This window comes from Falco naumanni, chromosome 3 (genome assembly GCF_017639655.2).
Source record: "Falco naumanni isolate bFalNau1 chromosome 3, bFalNau1.pat, whole genome shotgun sequence".
NCBI classification, from domain to species: domain Eukaryota; kingdom Metazoa; phylum Chordata; class Aves; order Falconiformes; family Falconidae; genus Falco; species Falco naumanni.
The window spans coordinates 87,828,819-87,848,227 of NC_054056.1; the positions used below are offsets into that span (position 1 = coordinate 87,828,819).

At 38.9% G+C, this 19,409-nt stretch overlaps 3 protein-coding genes across 5 annotated transcripts in view; 2 read left to right on the forward strand and 1 right to left on the reverse strand.

The window, feature by feature from the left end:
• The window catches only part of WWP1 (WW domain containing E3 ubiquitin protein ligase 1), a 62,701-nt gene extending 61,163 nt beyond the window's left edge, over positions 1 to 1,538 (forward strand). For all 3 annotated transcript variants that reach the window (XM_040587132.1, XM_040587133.1, XM_040587135.1), the window contains one exon: positions 610 to 1,538. In XM_040587132.1, the coding sequence (XP_040443066.1) occupies positions 610 to 709 (100 nt within the window). In that variant the 3' untranslated portion in view covers positions 710 to 1,538. The remainder of the gene's footprint in view (positions 1 to 609) is intronic.
• A 3,026-nt stretch (positions 1,539 to 4,564) lies between these two features.
• RMDN1 (regulator of microtubule dynamics 1) lies at positions 4,565 to 19,003 on the reverse strand. The gene is made up of 10 exons (XM_040587139.1): positions 18,626 to 19,003; positions 18,037 to 18,148; positions 15,292 to 15,379; positions 13,408 to 13,567; positions 12,622 to 12,711; positions 11,914 to 11,969; positions 9,753 to 9,840; positions 8,096 to 8,126; positions 6,686 to 6,819; positions 4,565 to 4,712 (listed from the first exon to the last, which is right to left on the reverse strand). Exons 1-10 carry the CDS (start codon positions 18,986 to 18,988, stop codon positions 4,674 to 4,676), a joined length of 1,161 nt encoding a protein of 386 aa, XP_040443073.1. The 5' UTR covers positions 18,989 to 19,003; the 3' UTR covers positions 4,565 to 4,673.
• The window catches only part of CPNE3 (copine 3), a 34,225-nt gene continuing 33,799 nt past the window's right edge, over positions 18,984 to 19,409 (forward strand). Inside the window, exon 1 of the mRNA XM_040587137.1 lies at positions 18,984 to 19,093. The gene's annotated coding sequence lies outside the window, so the exon portion shown is untranslated. The remainder of the gene's footprint in view (positions 19,094 to 19,409) is intronic.

A 19,409-nucleotide genomic window follows, 5' to 3' on the forward strand; every position in this document is an offset into this window, starting at 1 on the left:
TCCTTTGGCAACATTGTGATGAATATTCATCATGCTTTTAAACCGCTTCAGGGAATCCTCCATTTTACCACTTTCTCCAGCGGTGCTCTTCTCAAGTGATGATAGCAAGAGTTAAACATCCCTCTTTGTATAAGGTAACTTTGAGGAAGACACGGAGTGAAACAGAATTTTAGCTGAAGCCTTTTAGAGTGGGTTGGGGGGGGGGGGGGGGGGGGGGGCGGAACCCCAACCTATATTCAGACATGCATAGGAAGGTGAAAAATTCAGCTTTTTCATGCTCTTGCTGGAATCTGGAGATACGGCAAACTAGGATGATACTAGACTTCATAATGAGCATTTCCTTTTCTGAGTATTGTATTTTGGGCTGTCTTTATTCTTCAAAGGTTCTGGGGTTTTATCCAATATGGGAACAGTTTCTTAAAGTATACCTCTCAAACTTTGTTTTTACTGCTTCTAGAAGTGTCAAGGTAGGGAGACTGAACGATTGCTATTTTGTTTCTAATTCTTAGATCAGAACATTTTTAACTCCTACTGCAGCAGTCAAGTTCTGTAGTGTTCTACGTAGGATTTAGATAAAATTAACAAAAATTTTGGTTTTTTTCTGCTCAGTTTTAATCGCTTGGATTTGCCACCATATAAAAGCTATGAACAACTGAAAGAGAAGCTGCTCTTTGCCATTGAAGAAACAGAAGGATTTGGTCAAGAGTAGAAGTGGCTTCTAGTCAAAAAGGAGATATTACATAATAAAAGGCCCAGACAACTAAAATTGCACACTTAATTGTATATAAGCTTTTTGTTCTGTACAGTGATCTTTCTGGAACTCTAAAAGTATAATTGTTCTCCGTTCTTCCACAAAGATATGCAAAACAGTTCAGCCTTTTCTACTTTTATTTATTGCCCTTCCAAAAGACCAGAAAAAACCCCTCATAAATTTTGAAAACAGACAAGAGACTTATTTAAAATATATATAAAAATATAAATATATATACTAATAGGCTCTAGTTTTATAGAGCTTTAAGTGTATGAAAAGTTGCAGCCATTTAAAAGGGCCTGGATTTGCTTTATCTTGGCTTTATTATTCAGAAAAATGTTTAAACTGCTCTGTGTTCTCTCTTAAGAAACATCTCCAAGTTTGTTTTATTGCATGGCTGTTCTAAAAGGTGTTAAAGGCTTAGGCCAAACGTATCCTAAATATGTAGAAAGATGCTGCTGGTATTTGAGATGACAGAATATGTTGTTCTGTCAGTTTAATTTTTTTAAATACGTAAATAGCTGATATATCCCTCTCTACTGATGTAGCCAAGGTCATGAATAAAGCCTTTACTACTTGCACAAGAGTCATGTATAATAAGATGAATGTGATTTAATGTTGAAAGGAATTGGTGCCACTGTTCTGACTTATTGTAGGAGCTGAACAGAATATTTCAATTCATTTGAGCAGCATTGAAATTTGTTTACATATTACCTTGGGTTATTACCACGAGGATGTTAGGTAATCTTCAAAGAAAAAATAATAAAAGAGAAAATATTACACATTCTTTCCTTGGTCTGGTGTCTTACAGGTTTCTTTTTCTTTTGTTGTTTTTTGTTTCCCTTTTCAATCTGTGATGTCCTTTTTACAACTTTGTGGAGCATATTAATGTGAACTGAGCTGTAAGGGTATACAAAAGGTAATGTGAACTCTGCTGCTTTCTGTGTTCATGTTCAGTTTCAGTTATTGGATCTAGTAAACCCAAATAACATGAAAGTTACATAAGCTTTGCACAGATCAAAATATTCTGAAGTATTAAGTAACTCTCATTTCTCTTCAGTTCTTACAGAAATTCAAATGTACCTGAATTACATATGTCTAAAGCCTGTCATTCTTTTACGTAGGTCAAGTTTTTCCTAAGTGCACAATAATATAAAACCTTTTTAAAATTAGTTTTACTGGCATTGAGGGCATTTGCTGAACTGCAAAGATGTGTTTTACAAAAAACAATTAAAATTTAACACCTTATTCATGTCAATTATATTAAATGCTACTTTTAGCAAACCGTGCTTCCTTATTATACAGTAAAACCATGTTTAAAATCATTTGTATTATGCTTTAAATATTAACTGTAAATTGCATTACATTTAACTTATACAGAATTTTGTACACACATGAAAATGATTTCTTAGAATATGATTAAAACCACTTCTGTTAACATATCATATTGCACTGTTAAGAAGTGTACGTGCTGAAAAAATAGCTGTTAACTGTTAATGTATCTTTCCAATACAGCAACTGAATTCTGCCAAAGTTTTATTTTTCTACATGTTGGAATCTCTTGAGGCTTTGTATTCAATATGCACAGCTTACTGTGGAGCTCTTACCCTGTACATAGCTTTGGGAACACTGGCAGTGCAACAGGCCCAACAGACTGCTATCTTACGTGAGCTTTCTGCGAGTTTCACAAATTTTCACCACTTTGAGGGTTTTTCATACTACACAAAATATCTTTGCAAAACTATTTTCATAAATACAGCATTAAATTAATTTCAAGTGCAAATCCACTTAAATTATAACTTTTGCTGGTTAAAAGGGAGGAAGCTTTAAAAAAACCCAACCAACCAAATGTCAAAGGCTGGGCAACAGAAGGTGTGCGGCTTGCCTGGAAGACAGTTAAGAGGGCTAAATGTCACAGAGTTGAACTTCATGACTTTGCACTAATGAATGACTTGGTGACCCACTACCAACTGCTGAATTTTGTGAATCTGTGAGTAAGTGAAGAAATAATAATAAAAAAAGACAGCACATCACAAGAATGTAGTTGCTTTATTGTTTTGACAATTTCAGCTGTCTCAACTTCAATAACTGTGGTTTTTTTTCCTGTGGGTAGGGGTTAGTAAGCAAGGAAAAAACAAAACCTAGTGGCCTTATGTACATGATCTGTTAATTGGCTTCAAAGGACTGACTGAAAGCATGGCTTGTAAGAGAAAAAAACCAAACACAAACCCCACAACAATTTATATACTTGTGTGTGTACAGTTAACTTAGACTTTCTGGGAAATTCACTGATGCTGCATTGTGACTTTTTCTTTTCCCATTTGCATTCCCCATAATTGACCTGTACTGGGGGGGGGGGGGGAGGAAGACCGCAAAGGCTGAGATCAAACAAGGGAACCAGTGAGGTAGCACTACTTGAAGGAGCTATTGTGTAGTTTATAGGTTCTGTTTGTTCCTTTCTTCCTGCAAGCAACTCAGGTGCTCTTTAAACACTCAACAATTCTGACTTGCAATCTGGATAGCCTTCCATTCTCTGCAGCAGCAAAGGCACAGAAGGTGCTTCTGCCACAAAGCAGTTTTGTGTATGGCAGATGTGTTTGTAGTGTACAAATGCCAAAACTTTGAAGAATTTCTGAAACATTACATGTCATCCACCCTGGGACTCTGACATCCCAAAGACTTTATTTTGATGCTCTACCAATAGAAAAGTAAGAATTACTGTACCATAGCAGAGAATACCATCTTTTAACTAGTTTTGGGATCTGAGACTAGAATTAAAGCTCTAGATTCTCAGCTGTGGATTTTTACTACTGAACAATTTATGCCCTTCTCAGTCTTACAGATTGCAGTATCCTTTTCTATTCAAGCAAACACTAGGTATTTATAGCTGATTTGTTTTAGATTGTTTAACTTTCTACTGGCAAGACCACATGTATTTGATTGCCTACCATTTTTGGGTTTTAGTCCTCCTTTTCTATTGCTTAGTCAGAGTATATTGTTTGAAAAGTCTAAATATTTTCAATGTTGGATGTTTACCTTAAGTTAATTTCTTTTTCTGGTGGAAGCTCCTGCTAAAATAGTAGCAAGAACAAGAAAAAAGTTTCACTTTATCACTTTTATCAGAAAACTGTGTGCTTCCAAACTGTAGCTCCCTTGTAATGTACTGGGAGAGTGCATTTCTCCTGTCATCATAGTCTAGGGGAAGGAGCCCCTATGTCCAGCAAACATTGTGTGGCCACTAACTCCTCAGAATTCAAGGCCTCTAAATATGCAAGTAAGAATTTGTGTGCCACAGAAAACTTCTCATTGCATGTGCTGATATTTACCCATAAAAAGGTTCTTCTTAGGTGTTCCCAACTTCACTTTGCGAAGAGTGCTGTCATTTAAAAACAGAAAAGTCCAACACCAGCATTTCTGTGTGTTGGAATTAAGATTCCTTGTGCAGCCTTCATAAGATCTAATAATCTTAATCTAATAATGTATACATATACTACTCTTGAAGGCTGTTGAACACCACAGGAAGAGGACACTCTAGAAAAAAATACATAGAAAAAAATCCAGGTTTATAATTATGTTATGGCCCTGTACCTCCTTTCTTTGAAGTTATGCTACTCATGTTTCTTACTATTCCTCATACATAAGTAGTAGCTGAACAGTGTAAAGACTTAACTGAAAGCCCGTGCAACCTTTCCCTTCTAATATATATACCCTGCTTGTCCATGAAGCCCTTTATTCCCAGGTTAATCAACAGACAGAATCACATAATGAAATAGATCTTCCAGTTGACAGTTTCATTGAAACGAGATGGCAGGCTTAGGGTATACTTTTATTAACAGCTTCAATAAAACCAAAGTAGTATTTGGGGTCTCCTTCCTACTCTGCTCAAACCTGAGGCACTGAATTCCCATGATCTTGTTTCTTGTTATATAGAATTAAGCAACTCCAAAGCTTCTTTCTGTACCTGAAACAAATAAATACACTTGTAACAAAACAGTGCCAGGTAGTTACAGGCTCTTCTAGCAGAACTTGCCATGCAAGCACCCAGATGTTTCACCACAGTTCTAAGTTCAGACACCTCCTAAGACCAGCCATTTTTGTTCTGTAGTCAAGATGCTCAACACTTGATACACAAACAGGAGTAGAACCACTTCAGCCAGTGCCTTCAGTGTAATTCACTTACTATATGTAGTAAGTTTATTTGTGCTGAATACAGAGGATTAGCTCTTGATCTGCTGTAGTCCAATAGTAGCATGTGGTAAATTGTCCTGGACTTGACCATAACCGACCAACCCAGGGTTTTCAAAAGTCTGGACAGCAGCTAAGGAAGCACAAGAAGACTGTTTCTGAGACTCCTTTTACTTAGAGAGTCTGGGTAAAATCTATTAAGATTTTAATATGAGCTCTAATATCTACATTAAAAAACCAAGTAACAAAACCCCAACAAACTTCTGGTCCTGACAGGGCAAGCAGTGCAGACAACACGAGCCGGATACTGCAGACACTCAGAGGTAACAGATGTTCAGAAAACCTACTCGTGCCTGAAATTCATGTCTCTGCATGTGGCAGAGGCAATCTCTTTGCACAGGCCAGTTTCCTTCTTACTGGTCTACCAAGTCCAGTTCACAGTGAATCTTGCATTTTACAGTCATCCAGAAAATGCAGAGAAAACCACCTCTCAGCTCAGCAGCTCTGCACCCTTCTAGGAGATGAGGAAATAAGACATTTGTAGCAGGAGGCCAAGCACAGCTGCAGCAAAGCAGTTTAACAACTTGACTACTGCACAGAAATCACTACTGACTCCTTTTGTGTGGTTTCTAAAGAAAGGCAAACTTTTGTGATCACTATTCTCATGTGCCTCCAGCTACTAGGGACTGTCAGAACTGACTAATTCCATACGTACCTGAGACCACTACTCCTTTAGGCTATTAAATTCCCATACATCTTGCAAAGCAGAGGAGGAACGGAACCCTAACTCGTATTTCTACTGAAAGATGTTACTGAAGGAGCTCACGTTTGGGAGAAACAGTTCAAGCCTTACTATGGAATCTACGCAGGGAAACCTCAGTAGTGTTTTTTTTCTGAGATGTTAAGTACAAAATCCTACAGAAGTATTTCTTACAATTAGTACGTTCTGACATGTCACAGCACATTTGGATGTTTTCTGTAACAGTTACAGCATCTCATACTGCAGCTTAATGCTAAATTAATTAAGAGGTCAATCAAACATAAGAAAAATCAATGGGAAATGAGGCTTCGTTAGTCTTGATGCTAACAGGATGGTTTATGAAAGATAACTGCAATTGCTGCGGTTTATACCGAATGCAGTATTAGGTCTGAACGAGCCTCGTGGATTACCCTTCCTGGAAGTACTCTGTATATGCTTTTAGGCAGGAAGCAGATGCCTACCCATCCAAACAGGATCCTTCTGAGCAGTTCAGAAGAGTAACTGAGTGCCTCCTGTCACCGAGCATTGGGACTGGAAAGGATTGCAATGTTAACTTTTACAGATCCAACAAGTGTTTGATATATCCATGCTTTTTTCCTCCCATTCAACGTGAGTTTTAGCTCCTCCAAAATACAATTTCTACCTTTCCATTTTTAGGCACGTGAAAGCGACTCTGTGCTCACAATGGCGCAGGTTAGCTCAGATGCCTGCCTTAACTTCCAACGCCAGCTAAGGGTGAGTTGTTAGAGCTACAAATACATCATGAAGAAGAATAACAGCTCTTTATAATAAACAGTTATTTCCAAACCTTGTGTTCAGAGGCAGTTACCAATATAGTACACGTTTTTTGGTGTCTGGGTGTGATCCTGGATTATAGGTGCTGAACTACAATTTACTCTGAGTTAACTTTATAAAAAATGCCATTGCCATGATGTCATACACATTGATTACAAGATACGTTTGTACTATTGCAGTTCTTAACTTCCTACCTGTTTGTCCTCTTCTGTATGTGCAGGATACTCCTTCGCTTTGCTTAACCACAGAAGAGCCATCTTTTTGTTGTTTAACTTCAAGTATGTCTTCCCCAAAAAGAGCAAGTTCTTGCTGTAGAAATTTGGGTCAGCTGTATAGAGGCAGGAAGAAAGCTTTAAATGAGAATGAGCAGCATACTGTCAAAGCCATTTGATACTTATTTTGGAAAAGATGAATAGTATTTTGCCTTTGGATCAGTAGGAAGCCAATATAAAACTTTTACTTGCTAGATTTTGGTCTCATATGCAGTTACATTTGTTAGCAGCTTGTTAATATACTAAATGAAACTAGATTCCTCACAAAGAGCAAAGCAATGAGCTTAACATGCCAACAGTTTTGCTTTGCATATGCCGTGCTTTTCTGGACCTCGTAGCTGCAACAGGCAACACAACCAGCTTAGCAAGTATAGGCAAGGAAATAAAGGGCACATTTCCTAGCTTCAGACCACACGCATACAGGTACTACCTTAGCTCTTGCTGCACAGGAAGAAAAACTTTAAACTGTTTTTACCCACATTTAACTTTTTTCAAGGAGAGATTTAAGAAGATGCTTTTATAAAGCATGCTTTGGCTATCAGTCGTCATTAAAGACTAGTCTTGTCTGCTGTTCATACTTATAGCACAAGCTTTCTCTGCTGCTGGATCGAAGGTCAGGATTCAAAACATCCAGAGGTGTTTTGCAAGCAGATTCTGAGATGAAGTCTACTGTTCCAGTTCACAGCTGCATTACTTGACACCCAGGGTCAATTGATACACTATGAACTTTTCCTTTTAACTTCACTGATACAACTACATACAAATCCTCCATAGAACACTGTCTCCCTTTGTCTTCCTTCATCTTCAGCTGATCGGTTTTGCTTCTGGCTTCACTCTTGGAGAAATAATAGGTCCATATTTTCTTTTACATGTGGAGAGTTTTACTGCCAGATAGATTGGCACTCTGATCTAAATAGCTTCCGAAAAAATTAAAAAAAATGTGCTTTCTCTGTTGTTCTATTTAGAATACAGAGGATTTTTGACCTTCAAGAGGATTTAGAAGAATTGACTTAAAATTCCCTACTTTGCTTGCTGCTTCCCCCTGCATTCCAGTTGAATGCCTTGGGGAAGAATAGTTATCAATGAAGGTGCAAATTTCACTTTAATGCTTATTCTGACACCGCACACACACCCCCCATGTTACTCTCCGAGTTATGACTGACTGTAAGTGTGTTCAAGTACTTTGAGTTAACTCTAATGTAACAGATGTTAACTCCAATATAACAGTCTCCTGTGCTGACTAGCACAACAGGCTGTAGGGAAAGCTAAAGGTTTGTTGCAAGTCATCGTTCATAAAAGATACTATTCTGCCCAAAAAGCCAGAAGTATTACCTTCCTCTGCCATGTGGAAGTAACGAAGAGCCTGCAAAAGATAGAAGTTGTCTTTAGAATAGAGAATAAACTGAACACAGTAGTCAAACAAAAGCCTTACACGCATGCTGAACACAGCTGAAGATGGATTTCCTGTCCATGACCTTATTTTTATTAATCCAGTATGGTACTGACGGTTCTTATTCAATGTACAATCAGATTTGACATCTTCTCAACAGAACTAATACTCATCCAACTATTCCCACGCCACTTCCTCTGTAAGTACAGTACCTTGTATTTGTCCCTAGCGAATTGGACTGTTTTTCCAGTCTTCACCTTGTTAAGATAATCTTGGATTTTATTTTTACCATCCTGCATATCTTCTTGCATATCTGCATTTTTCCCCCAGCCATTTCTCATGTATGAATTTAATAGATGTATAAACGTAATAGATATAAATTTTATGATTCGGGTCATTAATGTTGACATATTTCAGGGAGAATTGGTTCCTACAGAGCACCGGTTTGTATCCTCTTCCATAAGGATAAATCTTTATGAAATCCACAAGTATTTTTCAACTTGTATCCCATCATACACATCAGAAATTTCAGTCCATTCCTACCTTTTCCTGACATTACTAGGTAGAGGGAAAATACTGTCAGAGATCTTAAAGTGTGGACATAACTACAAAAGAAACTGCACTGAAATTGCAGAAGTCTTACCAGTGTGGGTCACCTACAGGTTCTGGGGCAAGTTTGCTTCTTCAGCCACTTTAAGTGGTACAGAACTCTATACTGGACTGGCATGATTCTGCAGTATTTAAAATGGTGGCTGACTTTGAAAATTGCTTTTGCAAGAATACAACAAAACATACAAGCTTGACATTCCATTAAAAAGTTTTATCTCATTTTCAATCAGAGCTCAAACTTCTTTCTGCGCAACAGCAAGCAGCCTTCCACAATTACTTCCTAGTGACTCCTGCCCACCCCCCACCTTGAAACAACAAAACAGTGGGCCAGTTATAGTCTTTGTTTACATTAACCAGTAATAGCTGCAGCAAACTTTCCCATAACCAGTTTAATTTTCAAGCTTCTATGTATGCACAAGTGTTCAAATAAGATGCATACTGTTAGATACCCTAGAAGATACACATCCAGACAGGGTGTATGACAGCAGGAATTTTCATAGCAGAGATAAACAAAAATACTTTCAACTGAAAAAAACACACTGTATGTAGCCAGGGGATGAGAAGGTATTTTTTCATGGTAAGTAACAAAGCAAGATGCTGCTTTTCGCATGTAATATAAAAGGAAAAATTCTATAGTGCATGGTATGGCACTACCATATAAATCATCAGCACTGGAACTAGAACAATTGTCTGCAATAGATCATAATAGTAAATACAAACTAAGTTACATATAGCTTGTTATTTTCATGTAGTTTGGAAATTATTTTCACTATTCTGTGTGTGCTACAGCTGAAAAAATTAAAGATTTTTATGGGTTTAGATAGCCCTCACTCTCCTGTTATATTTTTACTTTATTAATGGCAGTTGTAAACTCACAAGTCCACACTTACTCCATAAGCAGAGGTCAACTTTGTCAGGAAAGTTAGTAAAAGTCTGTCATCAGCTCTGTGAGGGGGGAACAATAATCTATGAAACATTTTCATGTTGTACCTCTTGAAATGTGGAGGTTGGCGGTGTGGCAAATAGTGTTGCAGCTATTTTTCTTTGGTACCATGGCATTTCAGCAAAGGAGTAACACCTGGAGCAAAAGGAAATGGTTGTATATAACCTTCACATTTTTCTCTTGTTTTCAAGTAACATTCTCATATCTTGGACATCCTAGTTGTTTCCAAGAGTCACAACAGCTTCAGCCACACTGCAAGTTCTATAAGCAAGTTCTTACAACTGTACAACAAAACAGCAAGACATCTGAAGTTGCGGTGTAGCTCTGCTAAGGAAATTATGGTGTGTCTTTTACTGGGAACTGCTGTTACATCAGACGAAACTGGAGACAAGTATTAACCATAAGACAGCTTTTGAGCTTAAATTATTTTAACAATTTATATGTATTTGGTATTGTTCTAATACCTTTGCAAAAACAAGGCACAACTAAGTAATTTCACTGCCTTACCTCAACACTACCTTGTTTTTCTTAATTATTAACGTAAAGCAGACCTGCAGTATATGCCAGAAAGACTCTGATCTAGAAGAATGAAGACAAAACCCAAGAATCAAACTATGGTGTTCTGGGCTAGGCCATACTATGCTGTTTTCCTGTCTACTAAATAACAAAGGTAATCAGTCACCTGTCTTAAGAGATGCTGAAAGGATTAAACATGTTAAGTATTTAAAATACGTAGAACATTCTGAGTGTAAATGTTAAATGCTATTCACTTTATTACCCTCCCACAATGAGTATAAAAATATTATTCACTGCGTAAAATAGAGCACTCTAGAGGAGATGAAAAATTATTAAATGCAAATATGGAGGTGTTCAGAGGAGGCCAAGAAGGCATGGAATACAGATTGTGAGTTGAAATTTTGCCATCAGATGTGCCATATGATCATGCCATTAAAAGAGGTTCAATCCAGGACAGACTAGAAAGAGAAAGGAGAAAAATACTCAAGAACTGGCTGATACCAAATCCCAGTTTCAGATGAAGACACACTGGGATTCAATAAGAAGTATATTTAAATAGACAATATGGAAATATTTTGGTGGCAAAAGCAGTAATAATTTCACATTTCTGATTAACTTTTCTAATTTTCCTTAGGAACGACGTCTTAAGTACCTTCCTGAACAAGCTTTCTATCTCAAAACTGACCTTGAGGCTCATTCAGTTGGTAGCATACACTTCTGTATAGGAAAATGGACTATTGCAGTTGTTAGGTCATGTGGGAATGAGTGGTGGATGCTGAAAAATTAAGTCCATAAACTAATAACTCCGGAGCAGTAGATTGTAGTTTACTTTGACACTCAGGAGTCCAGGAGAAAACACAGAAGGTGGCTGTGGTTTTTAATATTGTTTTTCTTAAGCTACAAATACATTGGCTTTATTTATTTTCTATCTTTCAATCTTACAGTAGAGATTTCCAGTAAAACGAAGTAGCAGCTTTGGTCTCTTTCAGACCAATAACCAGAAATACTATCTAGAGTCTCTCTCACTAACACATAAAAGATACTGCTTTTAACCACACTGCTTCCACAGAATGCCCTCGTTGTATGGAAAGTTGTATTTCCACTCCCTTTGCCTACTATGTAACAGTGATTCTTGGTACCAATACCGTTGAGCACTAAATTAAATTTCCCAGATTTTTGTTAATACATATGCATTTATAAGCTGCCTTTATTTAAATATAATTTTTGAAATACAGTATAATGACAGATAATGAAGTATTTTAGGAACACATCTCACTTTTGATGGCTTTTCACTAAACACAGATTGTATGAAGTTGCAGCCATCACTGAAATTCAGTGTAAATTACAGAGTTTTGTCTCTATTCACACCAGTAGAACAAAATGAGTAGTACTCTGATGTCTGCTATGGGAAAATACTTATGTCTGCAAAATGAATTTTTAACAGTTCCATACAGTAAAACAAATAAATTGAATAAACAATTCATTTTCATCTTTTTGAACTGCATAAGAATTAACGGCCAGACTTTTTCAAGGCATGACACCCTATATCCATCCAATAGGTTTTCATGTCTGCATCAACTAAGTACAAACCACTGAATTATTCCAAACATTTCTGCAATTCATATAAGACATCTAATATTCTGGCATTTTTTCTTTGCCACATGCTAACTTTTGTTTGAAAATACAACTTACCAAATGCCTATAAGATGAATTGTTGTAGCATCTTTTGGATTCAGCTCAATGGCTCTCTAATGAGGGGGCGGGGGGAAAACACAAAATATAAGAAGGTTTTCTGCCACACTTGGATTAAAATACATTTAAAAAGTAGAGTTGTTATCCTACTGTTAATTAAACCAGATTAACAGTGTGTAGAATTTCAAGGTGATACGGTATTTATTCTGTGCACAACTAAATCGGCTCACCTCCAAAAAACTGAACACATGGAAAGAATTGTAAGCACTTCCGTTTAGTAGGTCATTAAGTGTTTCACGTAAGACTTGGCGTGTTCAGATTTTGGTATAATTTCTGGTGATATAAAATAGTCCTTTTATCTCCTCCAGCATTCATCCTTTACTGCTATACAATCCACAGTTAAAAGGACAGCCACACATCCATTTCTCAACAGCACAGTTACATTTTATCTAGTCTTAAGAGGTGTCAAAAGCACTTCAGCCATTTCAAGGCTCCCTTCTATAGGGACTTAGTTTACAGCAGATTATTTGTACTCCTTGTTGCTGGGGCATTAAGGACTGTCACAGTAATGCAAAAATAAAAGTGTCACCAGGATATTTGAACGGAAGTACACTTGCAAGTTTTCACCAAAAAATAGTTCACAACTGTCACACAGTCTACCTACTGGATGCATTAATGCTGTCATATGCAAAAGACTGTTTACACTACCTGGAAGTGCTCTTTGATAACAATGGCATTTCCAATTTTAGTCTTGATTCCTTCAAAATCTCCAACATCACTGAGGCAAATTCCATACCACTGTAATTCCAAGAACAAAAATAAAACATTTAATACAGCACTATAGCTATTAAGAGTGTTCTTTTTTAAAAAATAAACCAAAACCATAACAGCTGCTGCCACCACTAATGACAAATAGCAAGAAATACTTGTTACGAATAGGTCAGGCAGCATCAGAGCAACCTGCTGGTCTGCATGCATAAGGGAATCAATGTCCTTTGCCACCTCTCTGCCTGTGAGAGAAACAGCACACACACACAAACACAAAAAAAAACCAAACCCAAACCCCCAAAAAAACAACCAAAAAAAAGCAGGATAAAGGCAGAGCCTGAAATATTTCCAGTGAAATTGTAGAGCTACTATTGTGCACAGAAACAGCATGCTGGATGTGAGGCACGTACAACATGTTTAAGGCTACATCGGAGAAGGATGAGGTGATTGATTACACCAACTGTAATCAACCTGATCAGTCACCTCTTTCCATGGTCCTGCGCACATTTAACACGTGCCTGTTTCCCGTATAGAGGAAATTTAGCTGCAAAAGTCTGAACTCTGATCTTCCAAAAAAGTTAGGGAATATTAGAAGTCTCTCTCATTCTCAACTGAAAAGTTAAATTATGCTAAAGTTTGCTGAATTGGCACAATGACATTTGTTCCAGTTTCTACTGGCAGAAATTAAAGAACAAGATTTCAGTTAAGTTATTTTGCTTGGCTCACCTTGTGCGCTGCAAAATTTGATTCATTTTTTTCAAGTGCCTTTTTTGCACACTCAAGGGCTTCATACGCCAGTTGTCTTTTTTCCTCTGCAGAAGTACTACTAAGCTGAGCTAGATCCCGTGATGCCCGCGCCAGCCGCCACAACAACTCTGCATCATCACTAGTTATGAACAGAAACACTAACATTTTAAAGCAATAATGGAAACAAAACAAGCACAGGTCTTAAACCAGTCTTTCAAGTGGTATCTCAAGTGGGTGATTAGACAACACAGTATCTGTCATTCTATGCTATATACAACCCCAAGGTAACCACAAATGAAAGCCCTCCATTAGACTGCCTGACAATACCTTTGTTCTGCAATTCAGGTCTATGAAGCAAACATATCTCTAGGAAAGGACTTTGTTTTCTAAAAAAAGATGCAGATTTAAAAAAACCCCACAGTACCAGTCAAAACACCAGAAGGAAAACAAGGGACTACTTTGTACTTAGCTAGACAGTTTTTTTTCCCGGCATTCCACTGATTTGATGTTCATGTTTACTAAGAATGTTTAAAACATTATGCATATTTTTCCCTATAATCCTATCTAACTAATTAAATTCTTCCCAGAACAACAGTGATAAAACCATAGATTAGCCACATCACCACCACATAAAGCTGTACATTTATATATTTATTTATATCACTACCTCAAATGGTGTATGGTATATTATAGCTAAAGATAAGCAATTTTAAGCTTTATTATTTTAACATTTTGTTTTGAAACACTGCTTGCACTTTAGCTAACTACCATTTTAATTTTGGCTCACTATTTTAGTAGAGACTTTAATATTTAATTTAAGTTTAGAAAGTCTTTCAGAGGTTCTGGCTATCCCGCTATAGAAGTCCTGCTCCCCACCCCCAGCAAAGGAATACTGAACTCAAAACTACCAGAAACTAAAAATATTAAAAAGCATACATGAGTTACTGCTAAACTCACAATGTAAGTCACTGCTCAGAGTGCAACACTCCTGCTCTAGTTAACACTGTAACACAAAACTAGCAGACTCATTTTTCAGCCAAGTCACAAAAACGTTAGTACTGCTACTGAAGTCATTACTGCTTGCAGAATAGTTAGTATTGCTATACAGCTAGTAGCAAGCTTACACCTTGCCTATGACGTTGTGCCCCTTACAGGCTAGGGCCTTCATTTAACTTCCCAGGCTTTATACTTGGGCCCCTGGGAAGAACAAGGGAGGGAAAATCCCAAAACCCTGAAAACAACTGAACAGTTAATTTCCTCCAGAAATGTTCTAGGAGTGAGACACCTTGTCTCCTCCAAAGGAATGGACTCTTCAGTCTGCAATGGATTTTCTGCTTATTCCTTAAACAGCTTGTCCCAGTTCACTTATCAATAATGTTTTGTGCTGTTGGGACATAACTACATGAGTAAAGAGCTTTTTTTTTTTCCAGACTCAAATCCTAACATGAGACAAATGAAAATAGAAAGAACCACTGGTCAGCAATGAAAAGGAAATGAAACAGTAACTTTCAAAAATTTTCAGTACCTGAATTCTAGGTATTTTGATCATTTAGTAAAGTGTAGACACATTGTAATTTTTTGCGTTATATTTTAAAGGATTCCTAAAGTAAGAAAACAAACAAGCAAAAAAACCTCCTTTGCAGAACTGAGAAACTTGAGTGCTAACCTTCTCCTTCTACAGCAACCAGTCCTTTCTTCGTTCACTTTTCCATTTGGAGGAAAAAGATCAAAAGCCCTTCTTTCCTACTTACATAAGGGTAAAAAGCAGGGTTCTCTATCATACCACAATGAGCACATTAGTTAAAAAATTGACAACAGAAGAGCACAGAAAAGTCACAGTAATGTCTCTATGCAGTCAAGTACCTATTTTTATGCTGAATCAGCAACCGATACAGCTTTTCAGTTTCTCCACTCCCATACAGGTAGTCTGCTTGCTCTATAACTTCTTCCACTTAAGAAGGGATTAAAATGGTGGAAACAGAAGAACAAATAACATATAATTAGGCTGTTATAGCAAAATCAAAACATTTTTGAGCAAGACTACCTAGCTGAAACACACAGAACAACCTAGCTCCTTTTTAGGCCATCTAATTACAACTTACATGCACAGCAGGATTGAATAAGCTACATTTGCAATGAACAGCTAGGAAGACAAACAATGCTAAATACACATGTCTCTCATGAGACTACAAAACAGCAACAAACCTTTGGATGTTTAACAGATTTAACATTCAAAAGTGTCTTTCTCAATGTATCAGACTACTAGAAGCAAGTTGTTTGCTTCTTTGTGAAAATGGCAGAAAAGTAAAAAAAATATAAATAAATTACAAATATGACCATGAGGGCAAGTGCAGCAGCGATCTGAAAGTAACAAAATCCCTTCATTAGTATATGTACAGAATTTAAATCTATTAATAAAAATGAAAAAAAAGTATTCTTCATTCTCAATATGGTTCCATGATTTCGCCAGTATATGACTGCAGATTGAGTGCCTATCTTAGTTGCCAAGCCAAAAATGAAACTTCGCTCAAAGGTTTTCTAACTAAAGTCCTTGATTTTCAGAAACACAACTCCAAAAAATACAGTTAATCTACTGAAACCTCTCTGACTTCAAGATACTAAAACGAAAAATAACTTTGAAAATCAGAATTGGCTTTCTGGACTATCATTTTATGAACTAAGTAAGTACCCATCGTTCTTTACGATACTTCAAAAATTTTTAAACACAACAGATGGGGAGTATGATTTCTACAGCTGGTTGAGTATAATAATATATAAAGAAATATGTATACGGTATGTAAAATAGCATTCCAGAAACGGACATATCAAACACCACACAATGCAAGATTCTATCATGAGAACAGATAGAATTAGGAGGAAAAATACACAAAGGGAAGCAGGTAGATAATTCTATTGAAGTATATAACCATACAGGAGAAGATCATACTCTGAGTTTACTCTTCTGCCAACATTAAACAATAAAAAAATTACTTTTAAGTCAAAAGCTTTGTGCAATTTCTTACAGAACTTTCAGCTGTGCTTATTGTCTCTTTGGTACCTAGGTCCAAGATCCAACTTTTAAGTCAAAACATAAGCTCTAACCCCCACCCCCAACTTCATAAAAATTAATCGTGTTTATGTGCTTTCTTTTTTCAAGTTATCTACTGAATATGATAGTCAGTTTCACAGCAGCACAGTTTTACTTATAGAAGAAAAAAACCACTAAAGGCTACTAAACACAAACCCCTCTTCTTCAGCTTAAAAAGATCCTAGGATAAAAAAATCACTGAAGATCAGGAGAGCATTCTGGATAATTTTTAACCTTGCCATCTATCAACTATTTCAAACATAAGATAATGGTCTACATGGACTTTGGATTTTAGTTTCCAAACTTATCCTCCTGGTCCATCTTCAGTATTATTTTCAGCGAAACATTATGTTTGCTTGTTGAGACCACCTGAACACAGCTAATGACTAAATGCTCAGCACTCAATCTTCTGAACATACTTCCCACCAGGTGTTCTATGTAAATTACTGGACTTTCATTTCTTTAAGAGTATTTTTCACTCATTTCTTTTTTACTCTTATTTTCACCATATCTACTAATTGTCTTGCATGGAAAGCCCATTAACATTGTTTTTCTTGGCTATGTAAATACCAGATTCAAGTGAATGCCCTAAAAAAGACCAGAGGAAACTATGTAGTGTTATTTATGTTCCTAATGGGCAATTTTCTTATTAGCATATTGGGTCACTATCTTAAACCTATTCACTGAAGTTCCTTCTGTTACAGCAAATTAAACAGGTCCTTATCTGTTCAAAAGTCTATTGCCTCAATTTTTATTTCTGTAAGCATAAACATCTAAGATGTTCCTCTCTGAGATACAGCGGAACAAGTTATGTGAACTGACTACTATCTAATCTGCACAGTACGCAAACATTTCAGTTAAGCTTATTCTCCATTCAGTTAGGTTTACTCTCAAAAACCCTTATGTACCACGCAATAAACGAGTTCTGAGTCTGAAACAATATCCTCTTTTAAGATAGTATTACTTTTCTTCCAGTAGTGAGACTATCTTTATTCAGATCTTGAAAAGTACATTTTACCACTTGTTCTCTTTTCTGGTAGGTAAAGCAAGGCTTTACTTCCCCTTTTGCAGTATGAAAAAAAATGCAAAACATTTATCAAAATTATTTGAAATACAATCTCAGTGTTGCTCGGCTAGATTACGTGGGAATCACAGTGTTCATATTGAAAACCTCAACTAAGATTTCTAGAAGCTGATTTAAGGTTTGATCTGCATTCCTAACTGAACCTTATCTGCCTAGGTTATTTAAAGGTTGGGCAGCACATTAGGTGTCATACACCTTTCGTGTGTGCTATATCCTAGACAGGACGAGCTACTCGATCTGCTTTCAGTGACAATGGAACGAATCACTTGTTAAACAAGACTAACTTTCAAAAGCATCCTGCCATGGAAACACACTGCATGCAGTCCTAAGGGAAAAAATCAAAAGCATTACACCATTTACCTATGCAATTCTTGCACTAAAAAAATTAAGTTTTGCATTATAATAGCTTGTGTACTTCAAAATTTGAAAATATTACCTTTGAAGCTTGCATGAACCTCAACAAAGCCAGAAATCAGCTTGTGAGCTTCATAAAAGAAAAAGGCCCCCGTTGAAAGCAAAAGCCCCCTTTGAAGGCTTTTTCTGAGCACCTGCATGGGATAAGATATGTATTAATAAACAGTCACTCTGACTTAAAAAAAGAGGTTTTCTCATCGGTAGCACCAGCTGTATTTCAGATTCTGAACCGAATAAAGACCTTTAAATATTTTTTTTAAAAACTGTGTAAGAAAAGAACACATCATCAAGAGGGTTATTTTCTTTTAACAGAGGCTAGTAATTTACGTTTTAAAACAGAAGAACAGAGCACTAGACTGAAAACGAGCCATAAATATGGAGCAAACACCGGGTAAGAAGCAAAAAAGCCACCTGCGTGTTTCAAACGCGCACAGGGATACCGGCTCTTGGAAAACGAAGCCGGCCCTTCGCCGCGCCCCCCCGGGCGCCGGGGTCCCCGCAGCTGCAGCTGCCCCGCCGGGAGCCCGGGCAGGCCAGCGCCCGTCACACGCCCTGGGAAGCCCTGGGAAGCGGCCGCGCCCGCCACCCCCCGGGAGCAGCAACGCGGGTACCTCGCTCTCGCCGGCCCCGCGGCGGGCACCGGGCCACCCCCGGCCCCACGGGCCGCTCGTCGCGCCTCCCGCCGGGCGCCGAAGCAGCCTCCCCAGGCAGGCGGGGCCGCCGCAGAAGGGCCGCGCCACCGCCAGCGCCGCCATCACAACAGTCTTCGCCACCCAGCGCCGCCCCCCGCCCGCGCGAGGAACCGGTCCGTCCCTCAGCCCCGCCCGGGTGAGGGGGGAAACCAGGGCAACAGCCGCCCGTTCCCCCCGGCGGCCCGCCGCCGCGCCGCGCGCCAGCCATTGCCGCCCGCCCGGCCCGAGCCGCGCCCCGGCAGGACGCGGAGGGGGTGGGAGGGGCGTGTGCGCATGCGCCATCGCCGGCGGCCGGCCCGAGGCGGGGCGTGCCCGGTTGGCGTGGGCGTGGCTGCTGCGGGCGTCGGGGTCCCGCAGCCTTGGCGCGGCTGGCGCCGGCCCCGGCGGGTGAGCGGGGACCTGGGCCGCGGGGGGTGAGGGGCCCGCGGCCGCCGTGCCGCTCCTCAGGGCGGGGCAGGCCGTCGTCCGCGGGCGAGGCAGAGCGCTCGGGGGCCTGGCGACCGCGGCCGGTCGCCTGGTGGGGCCCCGTTGTCTTCCCGTGCCTGAGGGGCAAGTCCTCCGGCCGTGCTGGCCGTGTGCCAGCCCGCTTGCCGCGGGGCTTGCGCCCCCTCCGGCTCGGGTACAGGGAGCCGATGCCTTCCGGGCGCCCTTCCTTCGGGCTGCCGTGCCGCCCGCCCCGCCCCACCCCTCCGGCAGGCGAAGG

Excerpts from the sequence above, each read along its gene's own strand:
- RMDN1 (XM_040587139.1), bottom strand. The coding sequence starts at position 18,988 with ATGGCGCATGCGCACACGCCCCTCCCACCCCCTCCGCGTCCTGCCGGG. Across the intron at positions 12,712-13,407 it reads CAAATTTTGCAGCGCACAAG|TGGTATGGAATTTGCCTCAG; the intron begins GTGAGCCAAGCA and ends TTGGAATTACAG. Across the intron at positions 9,841-11,913 it reads ATTCATCTTATAGGCATTTG|GTGTTACTCCTTTGCTGAAA; the intron begins GTAAGTTGTATT and ends CTTTTGCTCCAG.